The sequence below is a fragment of the Cervus elaphus genome, chromosome 11 (genome assembly GCF_910594005.1).
Source record: "Cervus elaphus chromosome 11, mCerEla1.1, whole genome shotgun sequence".
NCBI lineage: Eukaryota > Metazoa > Chordata > Mammalia > Artiodactyla > Cervidae > Cervus > Cervus elaphus.
Genome location: NC_057825.1, coordinates 80,955,394 through 80,981,363, shown reverse-complemented (window position 1 = coordinate 80,981,363; position 25,970 = coordinate 80,955,394). Strand labels below are relative to the sequence as shown.

Genomic DNA, 25,970 nt, shown 5'->3' with positions numbered 1-25,970 from the left:
TCTGGTGGTCTGTCCATCAGTGAGCCAGTTCCTCTCTCTGGACGGATCACACAGCACAGACCGACACTATGAACTTCCTGGTGGGCAGTGCTGATGAGCATACCTTGAACTCGTAGGATTCTTCAATGATCACCTCCAGTCTGGTGTGCTCTCCCAGAATGGGGCGCCCCATTTCCGCAATGCGCCTCTCTTCCTCCTCTTTGCTGGTCAGTGGCTGCTTGTCATCATATTCATCTGTGAAAGGGAAGGGCAAGAGATTGAGGATGGACTCCATCTTATTTGGAAATCCCTGGATCCTGAAACAAGGACACCAAGAAGGAAGGAAGTCCTGATGACCTACTAGAAGTCCCTGGGGTGATGTTGCAGGGAGGGGAGAACGGGACAGATGCCTGACCTGTGGGGTCAGTGATCACTGTGACAGCAAGGGATCGTAACATCCCACAAACTAACCACCAGCCAAAGAGCTGATCAGGAAAAGCAACTGATAGGATCATATCCCGGGGAAAACTCTGCCGTTTGGCGTCTCTGATGAGGGAATCACCCAGGTGTTGCCTAGGATGCCGGTTCCCCTGGCCGTTTGTACACATCCTTTTAGCACATGACCAAGAGGAAACACAGTTAAAGCTGCCAGGTGAAAGAATCCGGTCTCCTCCTCTCTACTTTCAAGAGGCAACAGAAAATGCCCCAGGGGCAAACAGATGATAGATGGGAAATTCTTATCTTAGCCCCTTATTTGCCAAGAGTCTCTACTGCAAGTTAAGAAGCTAAGCATCCATGCATTCCATTTAGTAAGATGCCTGTACTCCAGGGCTGTCTCTCTCTGGTGCAAAGCTGATGGGTTGGGAGGACCTTGATCACATTAATCTTAAAAGAAGCAAGGAAGAGGGAGCGTGAGGCCTTCAGGGAGTGACTACTATTCACCATGGGGGCATAATTATTTCCAGAACTACCAAGCAGTTTACACTCCAGGAGAAACAGGTGGGTACTAAGAAAATGTTAATGGACTTGAAAGTCCATTAATGAGGGGAAGCTCACAGTTGGTTCCTCTCTGTGTGAAGGTCATTAGGATAAATCCCAGACTGAAAAGGCCATGCACATGTGAAGGACAAACACTCTTCCTATAATCACTCAGCCCCCTGTCCTTCAGGCTTCAGATGTGGAACAAGACAGGCCACGTCCCCTCACAGTTGAGCTGAATGGACCTCATTGACAAGGATCTAGTATCGGTGGTACAGAAAGACTGCAGCCCTGATGCCTTCATTTCTAGAACCTTCTAGGCAAACTGCCTGCAATGGGAGTCTGTGGACTGGGGAGTGATCAGGGTGGGAAGGACTTGTAGCCCAGACTCCTCACCTTTTGCACTAAGGCATCAGCTGTTGCAGGAGTTCACAACTCCCTTCCCCTCCAAAGACCTGTGGCTTCCCTCTGCCGAGGGACAGTGCCATGGTGGGTCCATCTGATGCGCCAGCAAATGATGCAGGAAACTAGTTCCTAGGCCAGATGTTGATTGCTAGAACGTGCAGCAGGTGGGCTAGACGCACTGCTAGCATTTTATATGAAAGTGAAAGTGCCACTTGGATTTTAATTTGAATTACAAGACATTAGGGGAAGAATATTTACTATGTTCCCTTTTAACAGTTTATTTACAAATGGGAAGCTGTTTTTAATGGGACTCAAGTTGATTTAGATAGAAAAATATAGAGAAATTACAAAAGAAAGGTGATACAGTGGCATTACTTTAAACTGCATTTCACAAAATGAAATAATTTGGAACATGCCATTAAATATATGGACATGGTAGTCAATGAAATCAAATCATGTAGTGAGCAAAAAGGTTATTCCATTTTTAATCATCTTTGAGTCCTTCTGATGATGAAGACATGCTTGTTTGGGGGCTGTTACATCTGTAACTAGTTCCTGACATTAGGGTTTCTATCCTTTAGGAAAGAGAAACATGTCTTAGGCATAGAGCACTGGATTGCATAGAGCTAGAAGTTAATAACTATTTTCATCTTAAAATTTTTTAACCTTATTTTGTATTTATGACAAATACTAGCTTTCCATTAGTGTTAGTGACTTGGTTTTGTGTGTTTTTTTTTAAACAAATTTAGTGAAGTAAAAACATGAGGCAAAAAATTACATGAAGTACATAACTGTATAGTTGGTATGAAGCCAAAGGAAGGAATGCAGAAGAGGTATGAGAATGACCAAAATCTAGGAATATCTTAATGGATTTCAAACTAAAGAAAAGCAGGGCACCCTGTTTATATTACTTTCTTCTACACTCTTTTTCCGGACTTGACTTGAATTTAATGCCACACTTTATCCTACTGTCTACCCATCTAGAAAAGCTTCCCCATTTTCATCTAGCTGAATCCTACTTATTTTTCAAAACTCTACCTCTTATTGCATGAAATATCCTTCAACTGACTTGCTTAGGAATGACCACTATAAATTAATTCTTGGTATTTGTTGTGTGTATATATTAAACATGGACACTTCTAATGTACTACTTTTTGTATTTAAATTACCTTTTGTTGTTATTGTTTAGTCAGTAAGTAGTCTCTGACTCTTTTGCGACCACATGTTCCTCTGTCCATGGGATTTTCCAGGCAAGAATCCTGGAATGGGTTGTCATTTCCTTCTCCAAAAACCACACTTACATGCAAATATCCTGCATAAAAACTTAACAAGACAGAACAGTATGTCTCATTGGTCTCTGAATTGCCCTCACATTCCCCAGAGCCTATTATGATGTAGTAGTATAAAGTAGTAGGTGCCTACTAAGTATTTGTCATGTGACTGTCCAACTCACTGTTAGAGAAGTCTCTTATTTGCTCTATGCATAGAAAAACTATTCGATCATTTCACACATGTCTTCACACTCTTACCATATGTCAGCAAACTCAGGCCTTCCAATCCCATTCCCTTTTCTAGGAACTCATGGTCCAGTGGGAAGTGAGGCATATAGATCGGGCAACTTCTGCTACAACAAGCTAAGGACTGCAGAGTCAGGGTGAGGGAGCAGCTTCCCTCTGCCCCAGGGAATCAAGGAAAGCTTTAAGAGAGAGGAGATACTTGAAATTTGCCTTGAAGCATGTATAGAGGAGCTCAGCAGGTGAAGATGGCTGGAAGGCTGGCTAGGAGGTATTATAATAGAGGAGAGAGTGGTATTTCAGGCAGAGAGAAGTCAAAGCACAAAGGCTTAGTGTCATAGTAGAGTCAAGGCTATTTTCACTTAATAAATGTCATGAATATTTAGGAGATATTTATATGTAACAGATGGTAGCTGGATAAATCCTTTTAATGCTCTATAATGATACAGATGGGCTTCCCTGGTAGCTCAGCTGGGAAAGAATCCACCTGCAATGCAGGAGACCTTGGTTCAATTCCTGGATTGGGAAGATCCCCTGGAGAAGAGAATGGCAACCCACTCTAGTATTCTTGCCTGGAAAATCCCATGGACAGAGGAGCCTGGCCAGCTACAGTTCATGGGTGTGCAAAGAGTCAGACATGACTGAGTGAGCCCTACTATTCTAATGATACAGATAAGTTAGCATTCATTATCCACATTTTTGAAACTGGCAAAGAGGAGAGCTAAGCAATTTTTTTAAGTGTCCTCTCTTTAGATAGCTTTTATTGAAAAGGGAAACAGTTTAACAGCACATTTTTTGATCAACTATTATGTTTCTTTCCACTTTGAGTGTTGGATCAAATGCAGCTCATTTTAATATAGTCAAGTAAGTTTCATTTCCTTCTTTATGCACATGCTGTAATTTAGTTTGGCTTCTCAGATAGAAGAAATTCTCTATTTAATTCTCCCCCTGTCTCTATCTGTATATGTACATCAGCTTGTATGCTTGTGTGCTAAGTCACTTCAGTTGTGTCCGACTCTGTGCGACCCTATGGACTACAGCCCACCAGGCCCCTCTGTCCATGGGGATTCTCCAGGCAAGAATACTGGAGTCAGTTGCCATGCCCTTCTCCAGGGGATCTTCTCAACACAGGGATCGAACCCACGTGTCTTATGTCTCCTGCGTTAGTAGACAGATTTTTACCACTAGCGCCACCTGGGAAGCCCCATATGTATGTATGCCTGTACCTATTTTTAAACTCACCTTATTTTACTGAAAAGTTGATAATAAATTATGTAACATCATGATCTTAAAAAAACAATGCCACTTAAAAATCAAATGCATAATGAAGAGCCATGGTTAAAATCAGTATTGACAAGACAGAAACTAATAATGGGATAAAATCATCAGTAGGGGAGAAATCTGAGAGCAGATATCTCCTGGCAGTTTGCAGCAACTGGCTGGCCCCTCTGATTAGAACCTCAAGAGGCCCATAATTTATGCTCATGAGGAATATTCTGGAACAACTCTGCAGTCAGGGCTGCATGATGATTAAGTGGGTATGTGGGATGCGAGAAACAAGGGAAGTCCTACTGAGGCGTGCTCCTGTCACCGTGGCCAGCGATGGGTGATGGTGACAACTGAAGAGCAGGTATCCATGTCATCCAGAGACGCAGCGACAAGGGAGAAGGAGCTCAAACTGGGCTCTAATCCTACTGTCGATACGGGATAGTTCTGTCATCCTTCAGTCACCCTGTCAATGTTCCACTCTGGAGAAACCCCACAGATGCACTGTCATCTGTTTGTATTTGGCTAACATCATGTTGCCTGGAGGCAGGAAAGGCAGACTCCGAGAAGAAAGTCAGCTTGCTTTTAAAGATCCCTCGTAATACTTGGAATAAAAAACCCATGCCTGAGAAGCGAGATTTGCAAGAAATCTGGAATATACTGAAACTTGGGAGGCCTCTGCACAGAGTCCCCTTTATAGGTCCATGCTTCCCACCCTGGGCTGTTGTGGTGGTGTCTTGTGGCTGACTCAGCACTGCAGAGAAGCCATGGCATTGTATAGCAATGTTTCAGTGGGAACAGGGGCTGAATTCTGTCACGATTCATGGGGTCGCAAAGAGTTGGACACGACTGAGCAACTGAACTGAACTGAAAATCTAAAGACCCAAAGAACACTTGAAGGCGGTTAACTGTGGTTTTCAAGGCCCGTGAGGAAACGAGTACCTGCGATGGTGATTATAGTAGAGGGGAGTGGATGTTCTCTAGCATGAACTTTCCTGAAGACAGGCTGGCCTAGCAAAAGGACAGGCAAAAGTCAGCAGAATGGATGGTACTGGTTTGCCAGCAGAGCTCTGTGGAATTAGTAAGCATCACACCCAAAGGCATACAGCACACGCAGTGTTAGTCTGGGGATTGAGTGGTCAGAGGTCACTGTTCTGTAGGTTGCAGAAGAGAGCAGGTCAATGGGGCAAGGAGCCAAGCCAGACTGTTTCTATGAAGCACACGTGCCAGACAGGAACGCAGCCACATCCCGCAGGCATCTGAGATGTACTAACCACGTCCTTCAAGTTCCTGCTTCCAGAGGCATCACCAAACTACAGGAAGCACTTGGTGCTCCTTTTAGAGCCTACTGGTGCCAACGACACGGCCTTGAGCAGGCCATTTCCCCAGCTTTCCCATATGTCACATGGAGATAGTAGTACCTGCTCTGTCCATATCACAGGTTTGTTTGGGGATCAAGTAACATAATATAAAAAACAATGCTTCTTTATTTCTTGGGCAGTCTGAAGGGGAAAGGTCGTATACACTGGCAGGCTTTGCAAGGGTGCTTCATCGTCACCATGACTGGCTGGATTACCTAGCTGAGGGTTTTCATGAAACCCCTGGTTCATCTGACTGACAGATGCACCTGCTGTTGGTTTCTACCAAGAGTTCCCATGACTGACTCTGTGCAAACTCAGCCGTATGCCTGCTTTCTATACTTGGACAAGGTGTTTCTTTCAGATTCAGTTTTCTCAACTGTTAAGAGAAGTCAAACTTGAAGGGGATTTGTTCTTCTAACCCAAGTACTGGAGTGTCTAACGTGTGTTTAACTGTCAGAATTTTCATAGTTTGGCTTCCTTAGAAAGCCATGTGCCTTATGAAGACTACCATATGATAAGCGTAATATGATTGGAAGAGTAACTTTTAAAGAGGTATATTGACTATTATGCATTTTTAATTAATTAGTGAAATTTTAGCTGCCTGTTTTGGGAATCAAACATGCCTCTCTCTGCAAACTAAGCCAGAATACTTAATTTTATTAAGAATATCCAAATTAATGTACTCTAATTTCCCTGCTTTGGGGTCTTCCTATTTTTTTATCTGTTTTGAATTCAGACTGGTCGATTTAAGAAACACTGTGGAGGTTCTGGATGGAAACGAGATTAAGATGCAAGTAGGAATGTATGAGTTGTGAGGAAGGAATTAAAAGTGCTGGAAACAGTCATCACATGGCTGTGGATGTAAAGTTAGAGGGTCAGGCTCTGAGCCCTGGATGAGTGATTGGAGCAGATTGATTAATCTCTTTGAACCTTCATTTCTTCTCCTATAAGTGAGAAAAAACCTTATCCTGTAAGGTTGAAGATCAAATGATATAATGAATAAGAGATGCTTTCCAGATTCTAATAAGTTATAATGTATAAGGGGTTATAATATTATGGGCCTGGAGGGTCAACGGGGAATTACATCATAGGCACCAACAAGGGCCTTCCAATGAGGTAAAGATAAGCAGCAACAGGGGAAGATTTGCAAGTTCCAAAAGCATCCCCAGCATTTAAGGTCCACTACTAATGACATTTCTGAAATAGAGGCACCAAGTTGTGGACCAAATGACTTTTTCAATTTCCATATATCCTGATTTAAATTTAGGTTTTCACACTCAGCTGCAAATACTGCGTAAACCTGCAGGCAAAGTCCAAGAGCTAGATTAATTCTTCTCTACTGCTCCTGTGTCTTAAAGCCTTGACTTCAAAGCTTCAAACTGACTTCAAAGGAAAGCTCTTCAGGGCTTACAGCTGCTTTTCACTGTGTAGACCTACATTTTAGAACTTTCCCTAGAGGTATCTATAGAGAGTGGATCCCAGATATTCTTGGTTCAAGAGAAGAAGCGTCATATAAAATGAGAGGAGCAAATCAATGTAGAGATCCTCAGAGGGTTCTGCAAATTCTCTCATTTTAACTGCATCATTGCAAGTTTTGGGAAGAGGTGGTAACACCAGAAAAACTGCTATTGGAGACTAAAGTCTGAACCATAAGAAATAGTTTAATGAAGTATATGAAATAGTAGCAAACCTTTGAAAGACATGATTCTGCCCTCTTGGATGCATAATGCATCCAAGACAGAAAATGTTAGATATTATTAGTCAGGTATTCTAGAACTTGATATGAACAATTTCTGAGAAAAGAAAATTAGATTCCATTAATTAGTTACTAAAAAGAAAGATGCTTCAAGTGATACAGAAGGAAGCCCCTAAAAGCAAAATCCTGACATAGTCAATGATAAAACAGGAAGATATCCAAACATATCGATACATTTCAACAAGAGATTCTATCTACTGCTAAAGACTTTGTTAAGGTCTCAGCATCAGGTTGCATAGGGCCAAGCAGTAGATACTATACTATTCCTACTTCCTCAAAGCACACAGGGACCGGTTACTTATTGGGTGGTTGAATCAGAATATTTCCAAAAAGACTTCAGTAAATGATAAGATGAAAAAGAAAAGATTAAAGTTTTAAAAGTAAATGTACATTCCTGTCTTCAGATTCAAAACTAGCATCACTGGCAGTGCAGAACTGGGAAGGCTTGACCTAGGAGAAAGTCAGGTGAATCAGGTTTAAGAAATTCTCTATGAGCACTTGCCCTGTTGAACATTTTTATTCTTTTCAAATTCTATGTCTCCAAGAGCCTATGAATTATTTTGTCATTTAACACTATGTCTGGAGAGAAAGCAGTGGAGAGCAATAGCCCATGTGAAACTGAATGCATCGAGAAAGTTCCACTTTAACAGAATCATGTTGAAACTTCCTGATCATGAGTTTACACTGATGGTGGTTTAAGTTAACCCCAACCCCCACCATAACATTTTCAAATAGAATTTTTGAAATGTTTCTTTTCTAAATATTTTTGTTCAGCTATCTTGTCTCAGAAAAAAATAATTAGACTATTGATATCTACATAATTGTATTGGAAAATGTCACAACCATTAGGACAGACTTTAGAGACATCTGCAACCTGCAGCTTCAGACAAACTAGGATATTTACTTCCCTCTCTAAATCTACATGGATGATTTTGAAAGTGTGCAAAAATATTTAAGGTCAAAAGAGAGGATGCTGTAAGGAAATATCTCCTTTCTATACATAAGGAAATAGCTTTAAAGTTGTGCTTAAAAATGCAATCAACAGTGGCTGGGTACCATTCTGAATTTAAGAGTTTTAAATTTTTTAACTAGCATTTTGAGTTTTTACAGAACATTTGTCATTCACTTCAAGTGGCAGATATATTATTCATTACCATGTTAAGAATGCTCAACCTTCTCAGATGGGTGTGGTGGGCAGAGAGAAAGCATGCTTTGTCTTCTCCCAATAGGACATTATCTATGATTAGAATCCTGAGCTTGGGCCAGGGAGTTGGCTTGGATGTCAACTCCTATGCTACCTTGAAACTAGCAATCACTGTATTTATTCTGGTACTCTCTGGAGCATCTAGCAGAGTTCCCTCACATCAGCACTGTGTGAACCTCTGTAAATTGATCAGTGTCAAAACACGACCAATTATAGGTTCTCCATACAAATTTGCTCATAAATAAACACAACACACACATTGTTAATGTGTAAAACATTAAATGTGTAAAATCAGCAAGAGCAAACCGTGTACCACAGCTAAAAGTTAATTCAGGGTAAGTAAGACGTGATTCTTACTTGATATTTAAGGGTAACTGGGAGAAAATGAAGAACATTTTAAAAAATTGTCTTACCACACAGGTATTTCCCTTCATTAAAAGGAAATAAAAATGGGAAATAATTTTTTAAAATGTAAATAACACATGGCGAGAACAGATAGTAAAAAATAAAATTTTGTTCATTAGACTTAAAAATTTCATACCTGTTATTGTGAAGCCACCTAAAAAAGAAAAAAAAATAAATGTTACCATTGATTTCATTTTCATTCTAAATAACAAATACCAGTGACATCAGACCACCTGACAACCCATCCAAGGTACAAAAACTTGCCCAAATTGTATTTATAATTAAGAAAGGTATGGAAACATCAATTCATGACTTAATCATTAATCATTCTTTTAAGGTTATGATGTTTAGTGCACAAATTTAATTCTTGTGCATGCCTAAAAAAATCACTGATTTTTTAAAAAAGGTAATACTAAACTCAAAGTGGAATGTAAACTATCTGACTTCCACAAAATTATGAGGCCAATCACTCTAAACAACAATCTTGTTAATAAATCAATAGAAATAAAAGATAAGTCAGAAAGCTACTGTGGCACCTGATAGAAAAGAAAAATAACCTAGAAAAATGGAAAGGAAATGAAGAAATGAAATGCTTACCAAGCTCATTCAATAACAGGGCTGTGAAGGAAACAGACAAAGACAAACACAGAATAAGAGACCAGATGAATAATGAAAGTAAGAGGAATATCAGCAGAAAGAAATCCAGGCAGATCTGATTATAGTGGTAGGGAGCTGCTACTAAATGCCAAGTAAATGTGGCATTGGGAGTATTTCCAAAAAAAATCCCTAATTTCTGCAAATGGGCGTGACTGACTGTATATATAAACAATTCACTTTATATATCACTTCTTGACATTTAAGAAAACATGTCCGCTACATGTTTACACACAGTGTATATATCTAGTTTGCCAAATATAGAAGAAATATTTTATGAAGTTAATCTTAAATCTTTGAGTGAGCCTTCCTCATGAAATTATTGCCTGGGAGTTAGTGAATTCAACAGACAGAAGTCTGAAATCATCCAGGATCTCAGGGATTGTACCTTTCATGTACCTTTCAATGAAAATGGAGAAAACATCTTAGGACCTTTCATTTTGGCCATCCCTCCTGATAATGAGGTTTTGACCCAAGGTGAAGTTTTCTCACTGGAGGTTCCATATGCATGATATTTTGATCATCAAGGAATGCTTAGGTTCTTTTAAATCCTCAAAACTTAAGTCCCAGGAATTAGTGCTTATTTGTGTGTCCTTATCTATGACTTCTGCACATTCTAATTGGACAGCCACATCGCTTCTTGTGGACACATAATTTCACGGAAACTGACAAGTCAGCGGGGGAAGGCTTGTGGTGGGGGGAGGGGACATACAGGCTACGTGCTTTAAACTCAGACTGTAACTGTAGCACTTTATCTTGGTGAAATCTACTTGACTAAATGTATCAAATAAATTACTGCCACAGTTACAGATGAGAATGTTACAATTACTTCTTCAGGACCAGTTTTCTAATGGTAGTGGCATTAGAGGAAACTTTCAAAAACAAGTCAGTTATTTTACTTATGATGACACAGATCCACTTGGTGGGTGTCAAAAGCAGATAGTACTATCAAGGAATTTTAATTTGCTTTTATATGAAGGCATATTTTACTAAAATGACAATTGAAAGAGCTGTGTATCCAAGATGCTCTTCCTTGAGATAAAAGGCAATTCTTTGGAGGAATACAATTAGAAGTAAGTGCTTTCTCCTGTATGTTAATGAGGCATTTTTGATCCCATCTTTGTAAGAAATCAACACAATTTTCTAAAGTGTCTTTTTCTTCCACCTGCTGTCTATGGAGCGTATTAAATAAGCTGCGTTAAAATGGGTCCCCAGTGCTCCTCCTCCATCATTCCAAAGCCTCCTGTTACCTTTTTGAACTAGATTAAGTCAGGACAACTTTGTTTTTCTGATGGACTCAGAGGCCAGAATGTTCTAATAAAAGCAAGATTAGTTAAATTCCCCCAAATGTTGGGTCTATATAGGAATTAGTCTTTTCTATTTGGCTTTTCCTTTACATGTAAAAGTACATATTTCTTGCAAAGTGTTCATTTAACCATTTAAACTGTTCTCATCAATTGTTTGAATGCAATCAATATGTCCTATGTTCATTTTATAGATATAATTTACCATTCCTTTTAAAATGTCCACTAGTAGAGGGTAATTATGGGAAGCCTTTAGAATAATTCAAAATTTAAAAAAAAACTATTTTTAAAGCTGATATAAAATTCAGCTTTAAAATTTTGTTTTTAAACAAAATTTAAAAAATTTTAAATTTTGTGCTGTTTTTTATTTTTAGAAAAAATTTCTTTGTTAGAAATGTGTCAGTTCAGTAAGAATTGAAAAAGTTTGAAGCATAAGGCAGAATCAGCCTTAATTAAGGGTTAAGTTCTTAATGAACTATCATCATGTCCTTTCTATTAAAGAAAATTCATATGCCTATAGGTTTTATACCTTTTAAATTTCATATCTGATGATATGAATAATACTGTGCAAAAACGAATGCTACTCTTTAAAGATCTTTGTTCTTACTGTTTTTTTTTTTAAACTGGTTTCTCTAAGAAAGACTAATTATTGAATTCTTCTGAAATTTCCTATTATTTACCACGAGACACAACTACCATGACTAATATGTATGGAGTAGTGTCCGCTGCTACCGTATTAGGGGATGCTTAATAGCTGGAACCACATTTTTGAATGATTCCTGAGTAGTGAAAAACTAAACCCAGAAATTATTCTTTTATGTCATCCTTTCTGAATTACAGAACTCTCTGCCATTATTTCTGAAATCTGGTATCAATTAAGGTGACTTGGCACTTCCTGAAGAAAAGGGGCATTTCTTGGTGCACTGTGAAGTAGGGAAGGGAAATGAGATCGCTAAAGCTTCAAAGGAGAGGAAGTATAGTACTTGGAAGCCGAGAAGAGGAGAGAGTTAAGTGTGAGAGTAGGAGACACGGAGAGAAGAGTACAATTTCTCGCTGGTATGTCTTTGTATACTCTCACACCTTTCATTCCTCTTCTTATCCATTTTGGTTCCTCAAGCACAAGGGAGAAACTGCACTCTTTCTCATATTCCTCACGGTCAAATATTCTAATGGTAATGATCTTCCTGTGGGAACACAAGACAAAGGCAAAACAAATGGTTGGAGTCACACGCTCATGCTAGGCGTTCACCAAGCAGCATGTTACTGTGATGTTATGGAAGGAGAGCTGGCCACACATGGGCCTCCAGGAGTATGTAAAAGGGCATCCAGGGACTCTCAGCTGGCCCCCACTGATCTTCTCTGCCAATCCATCACTGATACAAATCCTTCTGCTTCAATTTAGCAGCCAGGAGGTACCCCGAATTAAGAAAAGAAATCAGACAGTTGGCTTTATGGGGGTGTAGCCAGCATCAGCATCAACATTCCCAGCAATGGAAGCTTGACTGCACCACTGATGCTCAGACTGCCATATGCATAGTGGCCCACACCGGCTGGTGGGGCTCCAGGCCAGGCCTCCTGTGGCCCCAAGGAGGTCTATGCCCTGTTACATAGGTGGAGGGATGTGTGCATTGTCAGTCACGTTCTGAAGAGTGCAGGCATCCAGGGGCGGCACAGGCCAGCAGAAGCTGTTGGGCTCAGCCCTGGAGCAGCTCCCCCACCTTTCTTCTCACTCATCTCCACCAGGCGGGGCTCTCCAATCTCAAGGAAGAAGGTCTTGTTTTTCTCATACTCCTCATCATCAATTACCTTGACTGATATTGTTTTGCTGAAACAGAGAAGAATAGAAATTGACGAACAAGGGGAAGAGGAAAGAGAAGAGAAGGAACATAGAGAAGAGGAAAGCAAGGTTAACGAGCGGCACTTCCAGACAAACGCCAACTGAGAAACTTCTGGACTGTGAGACTGTCCTTCCAGAACGGGTGTGGGATGGGTCTGAGAGCCCAGAGAGATCACCCAATGCACAGCGCCCCTGCCCAGGGCCACAGAATTATTTTAGTCAAAATACAGCTCTCGTACTAGGTTTATCGTCATGTGGGAAGCAGAAAAACACAGATCACAGTAAGAAAAGAAAAATATATTTATAAGTAAATACCTTAACCATAGGACTGTCTGAGCTATGCTCTGGAATTCACTCCTGTGATACAAATCAGTAAACCACATCAAAATATGAACAGAGGCTACCTCACTTCATAACAGGCATGAGGATCATTTTTGTGGGGCTTTCATTTTGCTTTACTGTATTTCCAAACATAACATTTTTAATCATAAAATTTTATTAAAATAATATATATATATAAAAGGATCACAAAATATCTTACCCCACCCAATGTCCTACAGTCAAACTCATTTTCAAGTGAGTCAGATTTTCCACCTAGATCACAAAGGGAAGTTGTGTTTTGTCTCTCTAAAGATGAAAGCCTCTTAAAGTGGGGTGGGGAGTGAAGTTCTATTTTCTTCCCTCCCACAGTTGAGTTTCAACTTAGACAAAATACACTCTTTAACCTCCTTGCAAACTCCATGGATACATTGAGACATTTCATTAAGAATTCTTCCTGTAATTGATCCTTTGGCACTTTTCACCTTGTTGTCTTATGGTTGTGATTGACAGGCAGGTATGACAAATGCAAATATTATGCAAATCTAAACCTCCCCTAAGCCTTGATGACTCTGAAAAGAAATCTAGTGTTACCTTTTAATTAATAAGGGTTTAATCACTTCATGTATTACAACTTACTCAGAGCCCACAAACACGTGTTCTTGAAAATAGCTTTTGTTCAGTAACATTGGCCAAGAATATTTCTGAATAAAGGTTTAAAAATGATGAGTTTTCCTGGTCAACCACTTGCAAAAGAATGAAACTAGAACACTTTCTAACACCATACACAAAAATAAACTCAAAATGGATTAAAGATCTAAATGTAAGACCAGAAACTATAAAACTCCTAGAGGAGAACATAGGCAAAACACTCTCCGACATAAATCACAGCAAGATCCTCTATGACCCACCTCCCAGAATATTGGAAATAAAAGCAAAACTAAACAAATGGGATCTAATGAAACTTAAAAGCTTTTGCACTACAAAAGAAACTATAAGTAAGGTGAAAAGACAGCCGTCAGATTGGGAGAAAATAATAGCAAATGAAGAAACAGACAAAGGATTAATCTCAAAAATATACAAGCAACTCCTGCAGCTCAATTCCAGAAAAATAAATGACCCAATCAAAAAAGGGGCCAGAGAACTAAACAGACATTTCTCCAAAGAAGACATACAGATGGCTAACAAACACATGAAAAGGTGCTCAACATCACTCATTATTAGAGAAATGCAAATCAAAACCACAATGAGGTACCATTACACACCAGTCAGGATGGCTGCTATCCAAAAGTCTACAAGCAATAAATGCTGGAGAGGCTGTGGAGAAAAGGGAACCCTCTTACACTGTTGGTGGGAATGCAAACTAGTACAGCCACTATGGAGAACAGTGTGGAGATTCCTTAAAAAACTGGAAATGGAACTGCCATATGACCCAGCAATACCACTTCTGGGCATACACACTGAGGAAACCAGATCTGAAAGAGACACGTGCACCCCAATGTTCATCGCAGCACTGTTTATAATAGCCAGGACATGGAAGCAACCTAGATGCCCATCAGCAGATGAATGGATAAGGAAGCTGTGGTACATATACACCATGGAATTTTACTCAGCCGTTAAAAAGAATTCATTTGAACCAGTCCTAATGAGATGGATGAAACTGGAGCCCCTTATACAGAGTGAAGTAAGCCAGAAAGATAAAGAACATTACAGCATACTAACACATATATATGGAATTTAGAAAGATGGTAACGATAACCCTATATGCAAAACAGAAAAAGAGACACAGAAATACAGAACAGGCTTTTGAACTCTGTGGGAGAAGGTGAGGGTGGGATGTTTCAAAAGAACAGCATGTATACTATCTATGGTGAAACAGATCACCAGCCCAGGTGGGATGCATCAGACAAGTGCTTGGGCCTGGTGCACTGGGAAGACCCAGAGGAATCGGGTGGAGAGGGAGATGGGAGGGGGGATCGGGATGGGGAATAAGTGTAAATCTATGGCTGATTCATATCAATGTATGACAAAACCCACTGAAATGTTGTGAAGTAATTAGCCTCCAACTAATAAAAAAATTAAAAAAAAAAATGATGAGTTTTCAAAGACATACAGTTTTAATGTCATGCACATTATTTAGTTTTGGTAGAATTTTCCAGGTTTTCTATAAAGATCTCTCTCTTTTTTTTTTTTTTTGATTATTGACCAAAGCTCTCAAGTTTCATTTAGACCTACACATGCCAAAGATCACCAGCTTTCTTTTCTCATATGAAGGAGAATAAAGGTAGAATTTGCTTTTATTTCTCTGAATTCCCCAGCCTCTAATGCTAAGTGAGAACAAATGACTGCTTCTTGTTCTAAAGAGCCTCATAACCTCCTCCTTGCTCCTCACCTAAAAAACATCCCCCATAACACTCACATCCCAATGGCTCACTGCTAAGGAACTGAAACACCTGATAGTGTCTTCCTATCTGAGCTTTGTCTGCAAAGACTGAAATAGTAAGGCTGGGTGAGCAGCTGTCAATGACTAAAGCAATATCATTTTTAAATAGCAGTTAGATATTTGTAAAACTACCAACAGTCTGACAAAAATCCAGCCACGTATATATATATATATATATATACGTGGCTGGATATATATAGTGAATAATTTCTAACTTCCAGAACTATGTTCTGGAGTTCACCAATTTACTTTATATCTATAACCAGCCTGCTCTGACTACACCAGGGTATCTAATCATTCCTCAATATCCAAAAAAATACAAAATATTAGAGAAAGCACAAGAAGATATAGGAATTGATGATACATGTGCTTTTAATTTTAAAATAAATCTGGTAAGTGAGATCAAATTTATTCTTCAAAAAACATGCCAAACATCTACCTTATTTGTCATCCAAATTATGCATTTTAGGTATTAATTTCCATCTTACTGCCTTGTAATCATAAACTATACTTGTACATCACTGCTAAAGCCATCAGCATCATATGATTGTGTGTGGGAAAATGCTGGTGGGCATTAGAAGGGTCCTACTACTGTCTTCTGGACCTAATGGCCCCTAATCAAGACACTTCATGGTAGAGTGCATGTTGCAATGCTCTTGCTTATATTACATAAAAACATTTGACTTGTCTTTTTCCATTTGTACTCCCAACCCATCCCAGATCTCATGCATTATTATAGAAATAAAGCATAGCGGAGATGCTTGGAGTGGTATTTCTATTAGGGTAAGCATTTGTTTAGGAGGGGCTCCCAGTTTCATTCCCAAAGGGCAACATGACCACTTATTCACAAATAAACAGAAAAACCCAAGTAACAGTGTTTCTGATCCTTGGTGAATTTAATCTACTATCCCTGGGTCGGGAAGATCCCCTGGAGAAGGAAATGGCAACCCACTCCAGTATTCTTGCCTGGAAAATCCCATGGACTGAGGATCCTGGTAGGCTACAGTCCATGGAGTCGCAAAGGGTCGGACACGACTGAGCGACTTCACTTTTATTTTTCATTTTTCACTTTCATTGCTGTGATAGGTTTATTTTCTACATTCTGAGTAGCTGATCAATGTGGAAAACATAAGGTCTCACCCCATTCATTTGTATAATAAACACTTAAAATTTGTCAATAGAGTATTACTAGTCACTGGGATTATAATCCTTAGAAAATGTTTCGGTACTTGATAACTGTGACACTGGAAGATCATCTATGAAGGAAAAGAAAACAGTACTTCTGTGGGTGCCTGGCAAAGGCACCTAAAATAGATGGGACTTGCATAATGGTATATCATTTCAAAATCATTAGTCATACAATCAATAGTGCCCCTGACAGGAGGAGCCATTAAATCACATATTGATTTTACTCCTCTTGCTCAGTACAGCTATTAATAGGAAACTTGATTATTAAAGGAAAATTCAGTCAATTTAAAGAGGCAAGATGAAGAAATCAATATGAATTAGTCCTCTGAATCAAGAGAGGCAAAGACCAGAAGAGATTGGTAATGTTCATCTTTTGCTTTAGAACAAAACCATTTCTCCCCCTAGCAAAGGTGCATGTGTGCTAAGTCACTTCAGTCATTTCTGACTCTGTGACCTTATGGACTGCAACTCCCCAGGCTCCTCTGTTCATGGGATTCCCCAGGCAAGAATACTGGAGTGGGTTGCTGTGCCCTCCTCCAGGGAATCTTCCCGACCCAGGGATCGAACCTAAATCTCTTGTGTCTCCTGTATTGGCAGGCAGGTTCTTTATCACTAGCGCCACATGGGAAGCCCCCTAACAAAGATGAAAGTGAAGTCACTCAGTTGTGTCCAACTCTTTGCGACCCCATGGACTGTAGCCTACCAGGATCCTCAGTCCATGGGATTTTCCAGGCAAGAATACTGGAATGGGTTGCCATTTCCTTAGAGAGGTGCAATTAACCTATGTAAATTTTAAAGGATCCTATCCTTGGCATGTCTTTGATTCACTTTCCAGAACCTAATGCATGAAAGATTATGGCCACTTCTTTCATCATGGGCGAAGAAAATAAGATGCGATTGGTTTGGTGAAAACCCGAATTCCACTTTTAGCTTGATAATCAGCAGAAGCACACCTCTCTCTGCTCCTCACAGTTCTGCAGTGGAAATTAAATCTCAAGGACTGAATGATCTTAGAGGTCCTTCAATTTGCCCCCATTGCTACACCAACCCATATTCATAAGGCTTCTGCACTGCAACAAGACTCTCTCTCTCTCTGAGAACATAGATTCATGTTGGCTATACTTTGGTTCTATTTGTTAATGGGAAGCAGTCAGACAGCTGTTATTCTTTCTTTTTTTGAAGTATAGTTAATCTACAGTGTTATGTTAGTTTCAAGTGTACACAAAAGTGATTCACTTATATATATATATCATTATACTAGTGTTATTATTTCTTTAAATCAGCAAGTTAACCAAAACAAAACTGGAATAGTTGGGGAGATCCAGCCTTTCATCCAACAACAATGCCTGCACTAATTTTACACTGATAAGGAACAAACAGAAAAATTGTGTCATGCAATTTTCAGCTACCATAATCATGAAGAAGAAGGTAAGGAGAATTTCTCACTTGATTTTTTTACATCACTCTAAAGTTGAAGAGTATATTATAAAAATTATGGTTCTTGGAAACTAGCAACACAGTTATAAATCTTATGATATCATTAAAACATTAAATAATTTCTCAGGATGGCCAAAATATTTATGGAGATACATTTTGGTTCCATTTCTAGAAAAAAAAAAAAAAGCATTTGGTTAAGAAAGATCAAATTATTTAGTGGAAAAATACAGGTCGTTTCTTTGATTTTTGCCTTTCCTTTGATGATACTAAAGTCACATCTATATTTTATTTCTCAGTCTTTCTCTTATCTGATGGGTTTCAAAGGACCCAAATTCCTTCAAGCATCCTAGTAAGGAGTTCTTATATCAGGTGGTGACTCAGGCAAACTATGAGAACGAAGAGAAAGAGATGGTGCTATTAGCAAGAGTCATAAAATAAAACCTCTTCAAAATACTAATATCTCATTATTAAGCCAAATTTGAATCAGCCTCTTTTCAAATTCCAGCTTCAATTTGTCCTTCTGTGCTTTCTTCTCCCTAAGACTACTCTTGAAGTTGGGAGAAGCAAGAAAAGATGAGATGGAGGATGAAAAAGAAGAGAATCTTTCTAAATCCTCATAAAATAAAAACATTTTACTGAGGGTTTCACATACATAGGTACTGCAATATCTCTTTAAAAGATTTTCTTAAAGATTTAACCTCTCTTTAAATCAGAGTTCAACGAACTGATGGGCATTTTGCATTCGTTAGTTCACCCATCTTTCGAGCAGGCCTGGAAGTAACTTCCACCATTTAACAATTCAGAGAGGAAACAGTGACTGAGAAGTAAAGAAACTTCCAAGGTCACAAAGTGAGGCTCCTGTGACTGGATTCGCAGACAAGTATCTTTCGGGTACATGACCTACAAGGTCCTTGTTCATTGAGCTGTGCAGTATTTTTATGACCACTTTAAAAGATCTAAATCATTACCTTGAATTAATACAGAGGTTTATTGTTTAATCTCTATGTTAACAAAGACTGCCTAGATGAGCAGCAAGATATTTTTAATTCTATTTTTAAAAAGAAAGCAGTACATATTATATTGGATGATGGTGTATTAAAAAGTTAAATCCTTGAGGTGATAAAGACCCTATCAGAATTAACTGAAAAATGTCACAAACACATAGCAGCTCCCCAGCTCTGAGGAATGTGAGCAGCCAGCCAGCAGCCCTGGCTTCACCAAGGGACTTGTTAGAAATGCAGAGCCCTGGCGCCGGCCCCAGGCCCACCAAATCAGATCTTCACTTTATCAAGACCCCCAGAGGACATCAAGGCAAGTAAAAGTTTGAGAAACATTGATCTAGACAGGAAAAAGCGTTCTTAAGTCTCATAATAAATGAAGAGGTGAGTGAGAGTTGGGCTTGTGTTTTGAAACTGTCTGCGTATTCAAACTGAAAACTCTAAATGCTTAGGCGGGGCCCATTCCAGATCAGTGAGATGACGAGACTCTCCAGTTGAGGGGTCTCAGCATGAATACAGTTTTAAAAAGTTTCCAGGGGATTCTAATAATGTAACTGGTGCTGGGAGATGACTAATGAAGAATCAGCAAGTGTGTCCTGATACTTAAAAGAATATATATAAGGAAAAGGTAGCATTGTGGGGTTTCCCACGTGGCGCTAATGGTAAAGAACCTGTCAATACAGGAGATAGAAGGGGTTCAACCCCTGGGCTGGGAAAATCCCCTGGAGGAGAGGAGGGCATAGCAACCTACTCTAGTATTTTTGCCTGGCAGGCTACAGTCCACAGGGTCACACAGTCATGCATGACTGATGCGACTTGGCGTGCACACACAGGGAGCATTGCGAGGAGGGGAGGGTCAAAAGTAAATTTTAGATCTAATTAGAAACCTAGGTTGAAGCATGGGAAAAACATGTAACTGTGTCCTTCACCAGTGTTCTTTTCTGGATTATATAGAGAATGTAAAGTTGTGTGTCCTCTCAGGAAATACTGGTCTCCACAAGCCACCATAATTGTTATAGAAGAGAAAACACCTTAAGCCTCTGGGCAGCAGAGTTTCTACTCATCCACAGTGACTTCCTTCCTAGAGAGAGAACTCTCTAGGTGCTGGGTTTTAATACAACAGAGGTTTGTTTGGAGAATAGAAAGACTAAGGGTTTCAACTGACACAGAAGATAGAAACACCTTCTGTGCCTCGTCAGCACCTTCTCTCAGCCTTGAGCTATGTCAGTGAAAGGCCATATCCATGGAACTGAAAACTTCCCACTTGGAAGCCACCATACTCAGACTCAAGAAAGAAGTCCCAGGACCAACCTCATCTGAAGGGAAGAAATCTGGTCATTTTTCTGACCACAGAGTGGTGTCATCATGTAAGGCAAATTTGCAACTGAATCTCCAGTCCATCTGATGTTAAAAGCTTCAGGGTAAATGCCTATTACTCAAAATGACAAAAAAAAAAAAAAAAATCAACTTAAAATGGGCAAAGGATCTGAACAAACAGTTCTCCAAAGAAGGTAAACCCCTGGCCAGTAAGCACAAGAGAAGATACTTAACACCATTTGTCATCAGGAAGATACAAATCAAACCACAATGAGATACAACTTCACTCTCATGAAGATAGCTATAATCAAAAAGACAGATTAAGTGTTATGGAGAACAAGAATTGGAACTCTCTAACACTGCTGGTGGGAATGTAAAATGGCATAGAAGCTTTGGGAAAGTCTGGATGTTCCTCAAAAGATTAAAAATACAGTTATTATATGACCCAGCAATTCTATTTTGAGGTGGAACTCAAGAGACTGAAAAACATATGTCCACACAGAGACTTGTACATGAATCTTCACTGAATTATTAACAATAGCTAAAAGCTGGAAACAACTTAAATGTATGTCAGCTGATGACTGGATAAACAAAATGTTATACATCCACACAATGGAATATTATTCAGCAATTAAAAGGATCAGAATTCTGATTCATGCTACTAACAGGTAGCATAATACACCACCCTAAAACATACTGCTGTGGTATACTGATTATTTTGAGCTTGTTATTGGTTTTTAGTCCTTAAGTCGCTTCAGACTCTTTGAGAACCCATGGACTGTAGCCCACTAGGTTCCTCTGTCCATGGGATTGCCCAGGCAAGGATAGTACAGCGGGTTGCTATTTCTTTCTCCAGGGGATCTTCTCAACCAGGGATCAAACCCATGCCTCCTGCATCGGCAGGTGGATTTTTTACCGCTGAAGTAGCAGGGAAGCCCATTTGAGCTGAGGGCACCTAAAAATAGCCAATACCTAGGGAGACGCTTCTCTGAAACCCTATCTGCCTAAAGACAGATACTTCATCAACCAGGGAAATTGACTCTTCACCAGAAAGGAGAGTAGTAGTGGACATCACTTATCTCCCGTCTTTTTTTCTAAGGACCCATTCATGTTTTCCTAATAATTATGTACTCTCCCCTAGAAGCTTAAATCCCCCTTCCCATTTCCCTAGCAAGATAGTATTTAAGATTGCATTTAAGCCACTTCAGAGAATGACTCATTTCTCCCTGGGTATCTCCCATGTACATATGTTAATAAAATTGTTTATTTTTCTCTTGCTAATCTGTCTTTTATTACATGGTCTCAGCCAAGAACTCTAAATGGTAGAGGGAAAATTATTTTTCCTCCCATACACTTTGACATGGATAAAGCTTGTAAACATTATGCCAAGTGAAAGAAACCAGACACAAAGGTTCAGACATTGTATGATTCTATTTATGTGAAAGTAGAATAGGCAAATCCATAGAGACAGAAAGTAGATTGGAGGTTGCCTCAGGGCTGAGGGTTGGGGAATAAATGGCAGGTGAGTGCTAATGAGCATGGGAATTCATTTGGGGGTAATGACAAAATTCTAAAGTAGATTACAGTCATGGTGGCACAATTCTGAGAATATATTAAAGCCCTCTGAATTGCATGTTAAATCGGTAAATTCTCTGGTATATGAATTGTATCTCAATAAAGTTGCTATTACAAAACATGACAACAACAAAAAACAAGCTTCAGGATAAAATCATGATCTAGAAAAGACTGCTTCTTAGGGTACAAAAAGGCTGTGAGAATGCTTGGGGTGAATTTTCAGTTGGAAGTTTCACATTTTGTGAGTCTGCCAAACAGGGAGCTAGGGTGCTGCATGGCCATGGGACAGTGAAGACCATTTGCATCAAAGCTGTGTTATCACTGTGTCTGCCAGCTCGGTCACCCTTCAATCCATCCCTCTCCCTAGGCAGAATGCTCGCTGCCTCCTCCAGGGTCAAGGGCTATTGATGTCATGCTTTGACAGCATTTCTGGTGGATGTTACCTCGGGTCTGACTTCTTTGGCTGGTTTCTTTCCCTCTAAATATAAAGTCTTATGAAAAAATCAGAAACAGCATTTCCGTCATAGCATTCATTTAAAAGGAAAGGAAAAAACTCAATCAAGGATTATGCCTGCTGCCCTTGCAAAGCCAACAGCTCTCTTCACATCACCTAGGGCTTTATCCAGTGCTCTTGTTGGCATTGATTTCTCTCTACCAACAAGGAAAGATATGCTTGCTATGGGTTGCCTTTGTATCACTTGGCTTAAATTCCTTGCCCATTTTAAGCTTTTTTTTTTTTTTCCCCTTCAACAGTTGACTTTGTGAGTTGCTTAGTGATTTGGAAATAAGTAAAGAAAGGGGCAGTCAGAGAAGACCCACACATATCTTCTCAACATTTTCCATAAGTGACACAAATCAATTCTCCCTCCAACTAACATTTCAAATAGGATAAGAACAGACTGCTTTTCCTATTATTTCTAATAATATTTTTATATACTTTTCAGATTATTGGTGAGGAACTCTTTGCCCTGACTTCACTTGGGAGTTTGTTAAAGTTTCCATTCTAAGCTAGTCACAGAAGAGGGACTAGATCATGACTTAAATTTATTGTTTCCTTTGTTGAACTGTCAAGGGCACCAAACTGGGAGTCAGATTACCCTGGATTTTTATCTTGACTCTGCCACTTTCTAGCTGAGATCTGTGGACCAGTTCTGGCACCTTTCTAGGCATTAGTATTATCATCTATCAAATGGGGATAAGGAAACTCACTTCACAGTGACTGTAATATTTAGCGTTATGATGATCACATATACGGTGTCATCACTCATCAATGGTGGATAATAAAACTTCACAGGTGGCTGCAATAATCAAATAATATTATGCATGCAAAAGCATTTTGCAAAGGACTATAACATGTTAGGAAGAGTTATGATTAGTTGAAATGGAGTGGTTTACTTTATAGTTCTTAACTTTCTCCTTCAACCAGTCACTCAAAGGGGCAGTTGGCAGATGGTAGAGGTGGGTATCAGAAAATTCTCAATGGAGGGTTTCCCTGGTGGCTCAGTGGTAAATAATCTGCATATATGCATATAAATGTGCATGCTAAGTTGTTCAGTCATGTCCAACTCTTTGTGACCCTATAGACTGTAGCCTGCCAGGCTCCTCTGTCCATGGGATTCTCCAGGCAAGAAAAGTGGAGTAGGTTATCATGTCCTCCTCCAGGAGATCTTCCCAAACCAGGGATCGAACCTGGGTCTTCTGCATTTCAGGCAGATTCTACCACTGAGCTACCTGGAAAACCATATATGAATGTGTATGTGTTTAAATAACTGATTCATTTTGATATACACCTGAAATAAACACAACTTCATAAATCAACTATAGTTCAATAAAAAGAAAAGAAGTAACTGGTTAGCTCCCCATTCCTAACAGGTGTCCCCTCACCAGGGTAGCTAGATACACAAAGGGCGCTGAAGTTATACTTTTCCTGGAGCTCCTGCTATGAAGCAGAGCCTGGCAAACCCGGATGGGTGCTATTATTTAATTTAAATAGACTCCAAAGAAGAGAGGCGCTGGAGTAGCTAAACCAAAGTAATTCTCCAGGAGGCCTTGTCATCGCTGCACTGATCTCTTCGCATTATCAAGTGGTGATTGAAATCATTGCTTCAAGCAGAGCAAGGGGCAGGGATAGCTAAAATCCTGCTGTTCTCAGGGGATTCCAGGGCAGTTTCACAGAGCACTGGAGCAGGGCCTTTTCCAGCAGAACCTTGCTCTATTCTATTTTCCTCTGTTTGCTTTTGAATCTGAATGGCAACCAACTCATTTGTTCAGATGCAAAATAGGAACAAGTGTGATATTTTTTTGATCTCTCTTTTTAGCAATCTATTGTTAGCTTCAGGCCTACCTTCCAGTCCCTAGAAGACATGCTGGTTGACCATTTAAAAGAGAGACCGCAGGGATCCTAGAATTGTTGTTTCAATAAATAATAAGCTGGGACTTCTAGAATCCAACTCCCTCCCCCACAAGCTTCTATCCTATGATGACAGGCTAATGTGGAAATCTGGATGTATTAAAAATGTCCATAATTTTGTGATATATAAAATTTATACTTTCCCATTGTTTTATTCCCCTGCAGCTAGTACACTTCAGTCTTAAGAAGGATAAAGTAGTAAGGATCCTGAGTTTGTTACCTCCATGTACACTGGAGACATTGAGACAATTTGTCAATTTAGTGAAAAACAAAGTGGATAAAGCATTGGGTACCCAATCAAAAAATGGGCCAAAGAACTAAACAGACATTTCTCCAAAGAAGACATACAGATGGCTAACAAACACATGAAAAGATGCTCAACATCACTCAGTATTAGAGCAATGCAAATCAAAACCACAATGAGGTACCATTACACACCAGTCAGGATGGCTGCTATCCAAAAGTCTACGATGGCTGCTATCCAAAAGTCTACAAGCAATAAATGCTGGAGAGGGTGTGGAGAAAAGGGAACCCTCTTACACTGTTGGTGGGAATGCAAACTAGTACAGCCGCTACGGAGAACAGTGTGGAGATTTTTTAAAAAACTGGAAATAGAACTGCCATATGACCCAGCAATCCCACTTCTGGGCATACACACCGAGGAAACCAGATCTGAAAGAGACACGTGCACCCCAATGTTCATTGCAGCACTGTTTATAATAGCCAGGACATGGAAGCAACCTAGATGCCCATCAGCAGATGAATGGATGAGGAAGCTGTGGTACATATACACCATGGAATATTACTCAGCCATTAAAAAGAATTCATTTGAATCAGTTCTAATGAGATGGATGAAACTGGAGCCCATTATACAGAGCGAAGTAAGCCAGAAAGATAAAGACCATTACAGTATACTAACACATATATATGGAATTTAGAAAGATGGTAATGATAACCCTATATGCAAAACAGAAAAAGAGACACAGATGTACAGAACAGACTTTTGGACTGTGTGAGAGAAGGCGAGGGTGGATGTTTTGAGAGAACAGCATCAAAACATGTATATTATCTAGGGCGAAACAGATCACCAGCCCGGGTTGGATGCATGAGACAAGTGCTTGGGCCTGGTGCACTGGGAAGACTCAGAGGGATCAGGTAGAGAGGGAGGTGGGAGGGGGGGATCAGGATGGGGAATACATGTAAATCCATGGCTGATTCATGTCAATGTATGACGAAAACCACTACAATATTGTAAAGTAATTAGCCTCCAACTAATAAAAATAAATGGAAAAAGAAAAAAGAAAAAAAAAAAAGCATTGGGTACCATGTTGAAATACACCAAAATGGATCTTAGTCTAGTGTTTTGTTTTTGTTTGTTTGTTTGTTTAACACTATTGACATTGTGCAAGTCCCATCAGAGAGGGACTTTTAACAAAATGATGGAAGATTCTTACCAACTTTAAACTGATTCCTTGTTAGGACCGGTTTGTAATCTGAGATCTTGACTGCATTCCTTAACAGGAATGAAAAATGTCAACTTCTCTTGAAAAAGTTGTTTTAACAAATTCCTCAAAGTTGAGGATAATGTTAAGAGTACTTTGGGGGCATCGAGTATCTTTTC

The 25,970-nt window shown here is 39.6% G+C and overlaps 1 protein-coding gene across 7 annotated transcripts in view; it reads right to left on the bottom strand.

The window, feature by feature from the left end:
• Positions 1-25,970, bottom strand: part of SLC8A1 (solute carrier family 8 member A1) — a 444,020-nt gene that overhangs the window by 76,844 nt on the left and 341,206 nt on the right. For 6 of the 7 annotated variants that reach the window (XM_043918165.1, XM_043918167.1, XM_043918164.1 and 3 more), the window contains exons 3-8: positions 12,545-12,651; positions 9,466-9,486; positions 9,005-9,022; positions 8,877-8,891; positions 5,085-5,153; positions 104-234 (exon numbers count right to left, since the gene is read on the bottom strand). In XM_043918165.1, the coding sequence (XP_043774100.1) occupies positions 104-234; positions 5,085-5,153; positions 8,877-8,891; positions 9,005-9,022; positions 9,466-9,486; positions 12,545-12,651 (361 nt within the window). Of the gene's footprint in view, positions 1-103; positions 235-5,084; positions 5,154-8,876; positions 8,892-9,004; positions 9,023-9,465; positions 9,487-11,906; positions 12,011-12,544; positions 12,652-25,970 lie in introns of all 7 variants that reach the window. The other variant, XM_043918170.1, reaches the window with a different exon arrangement.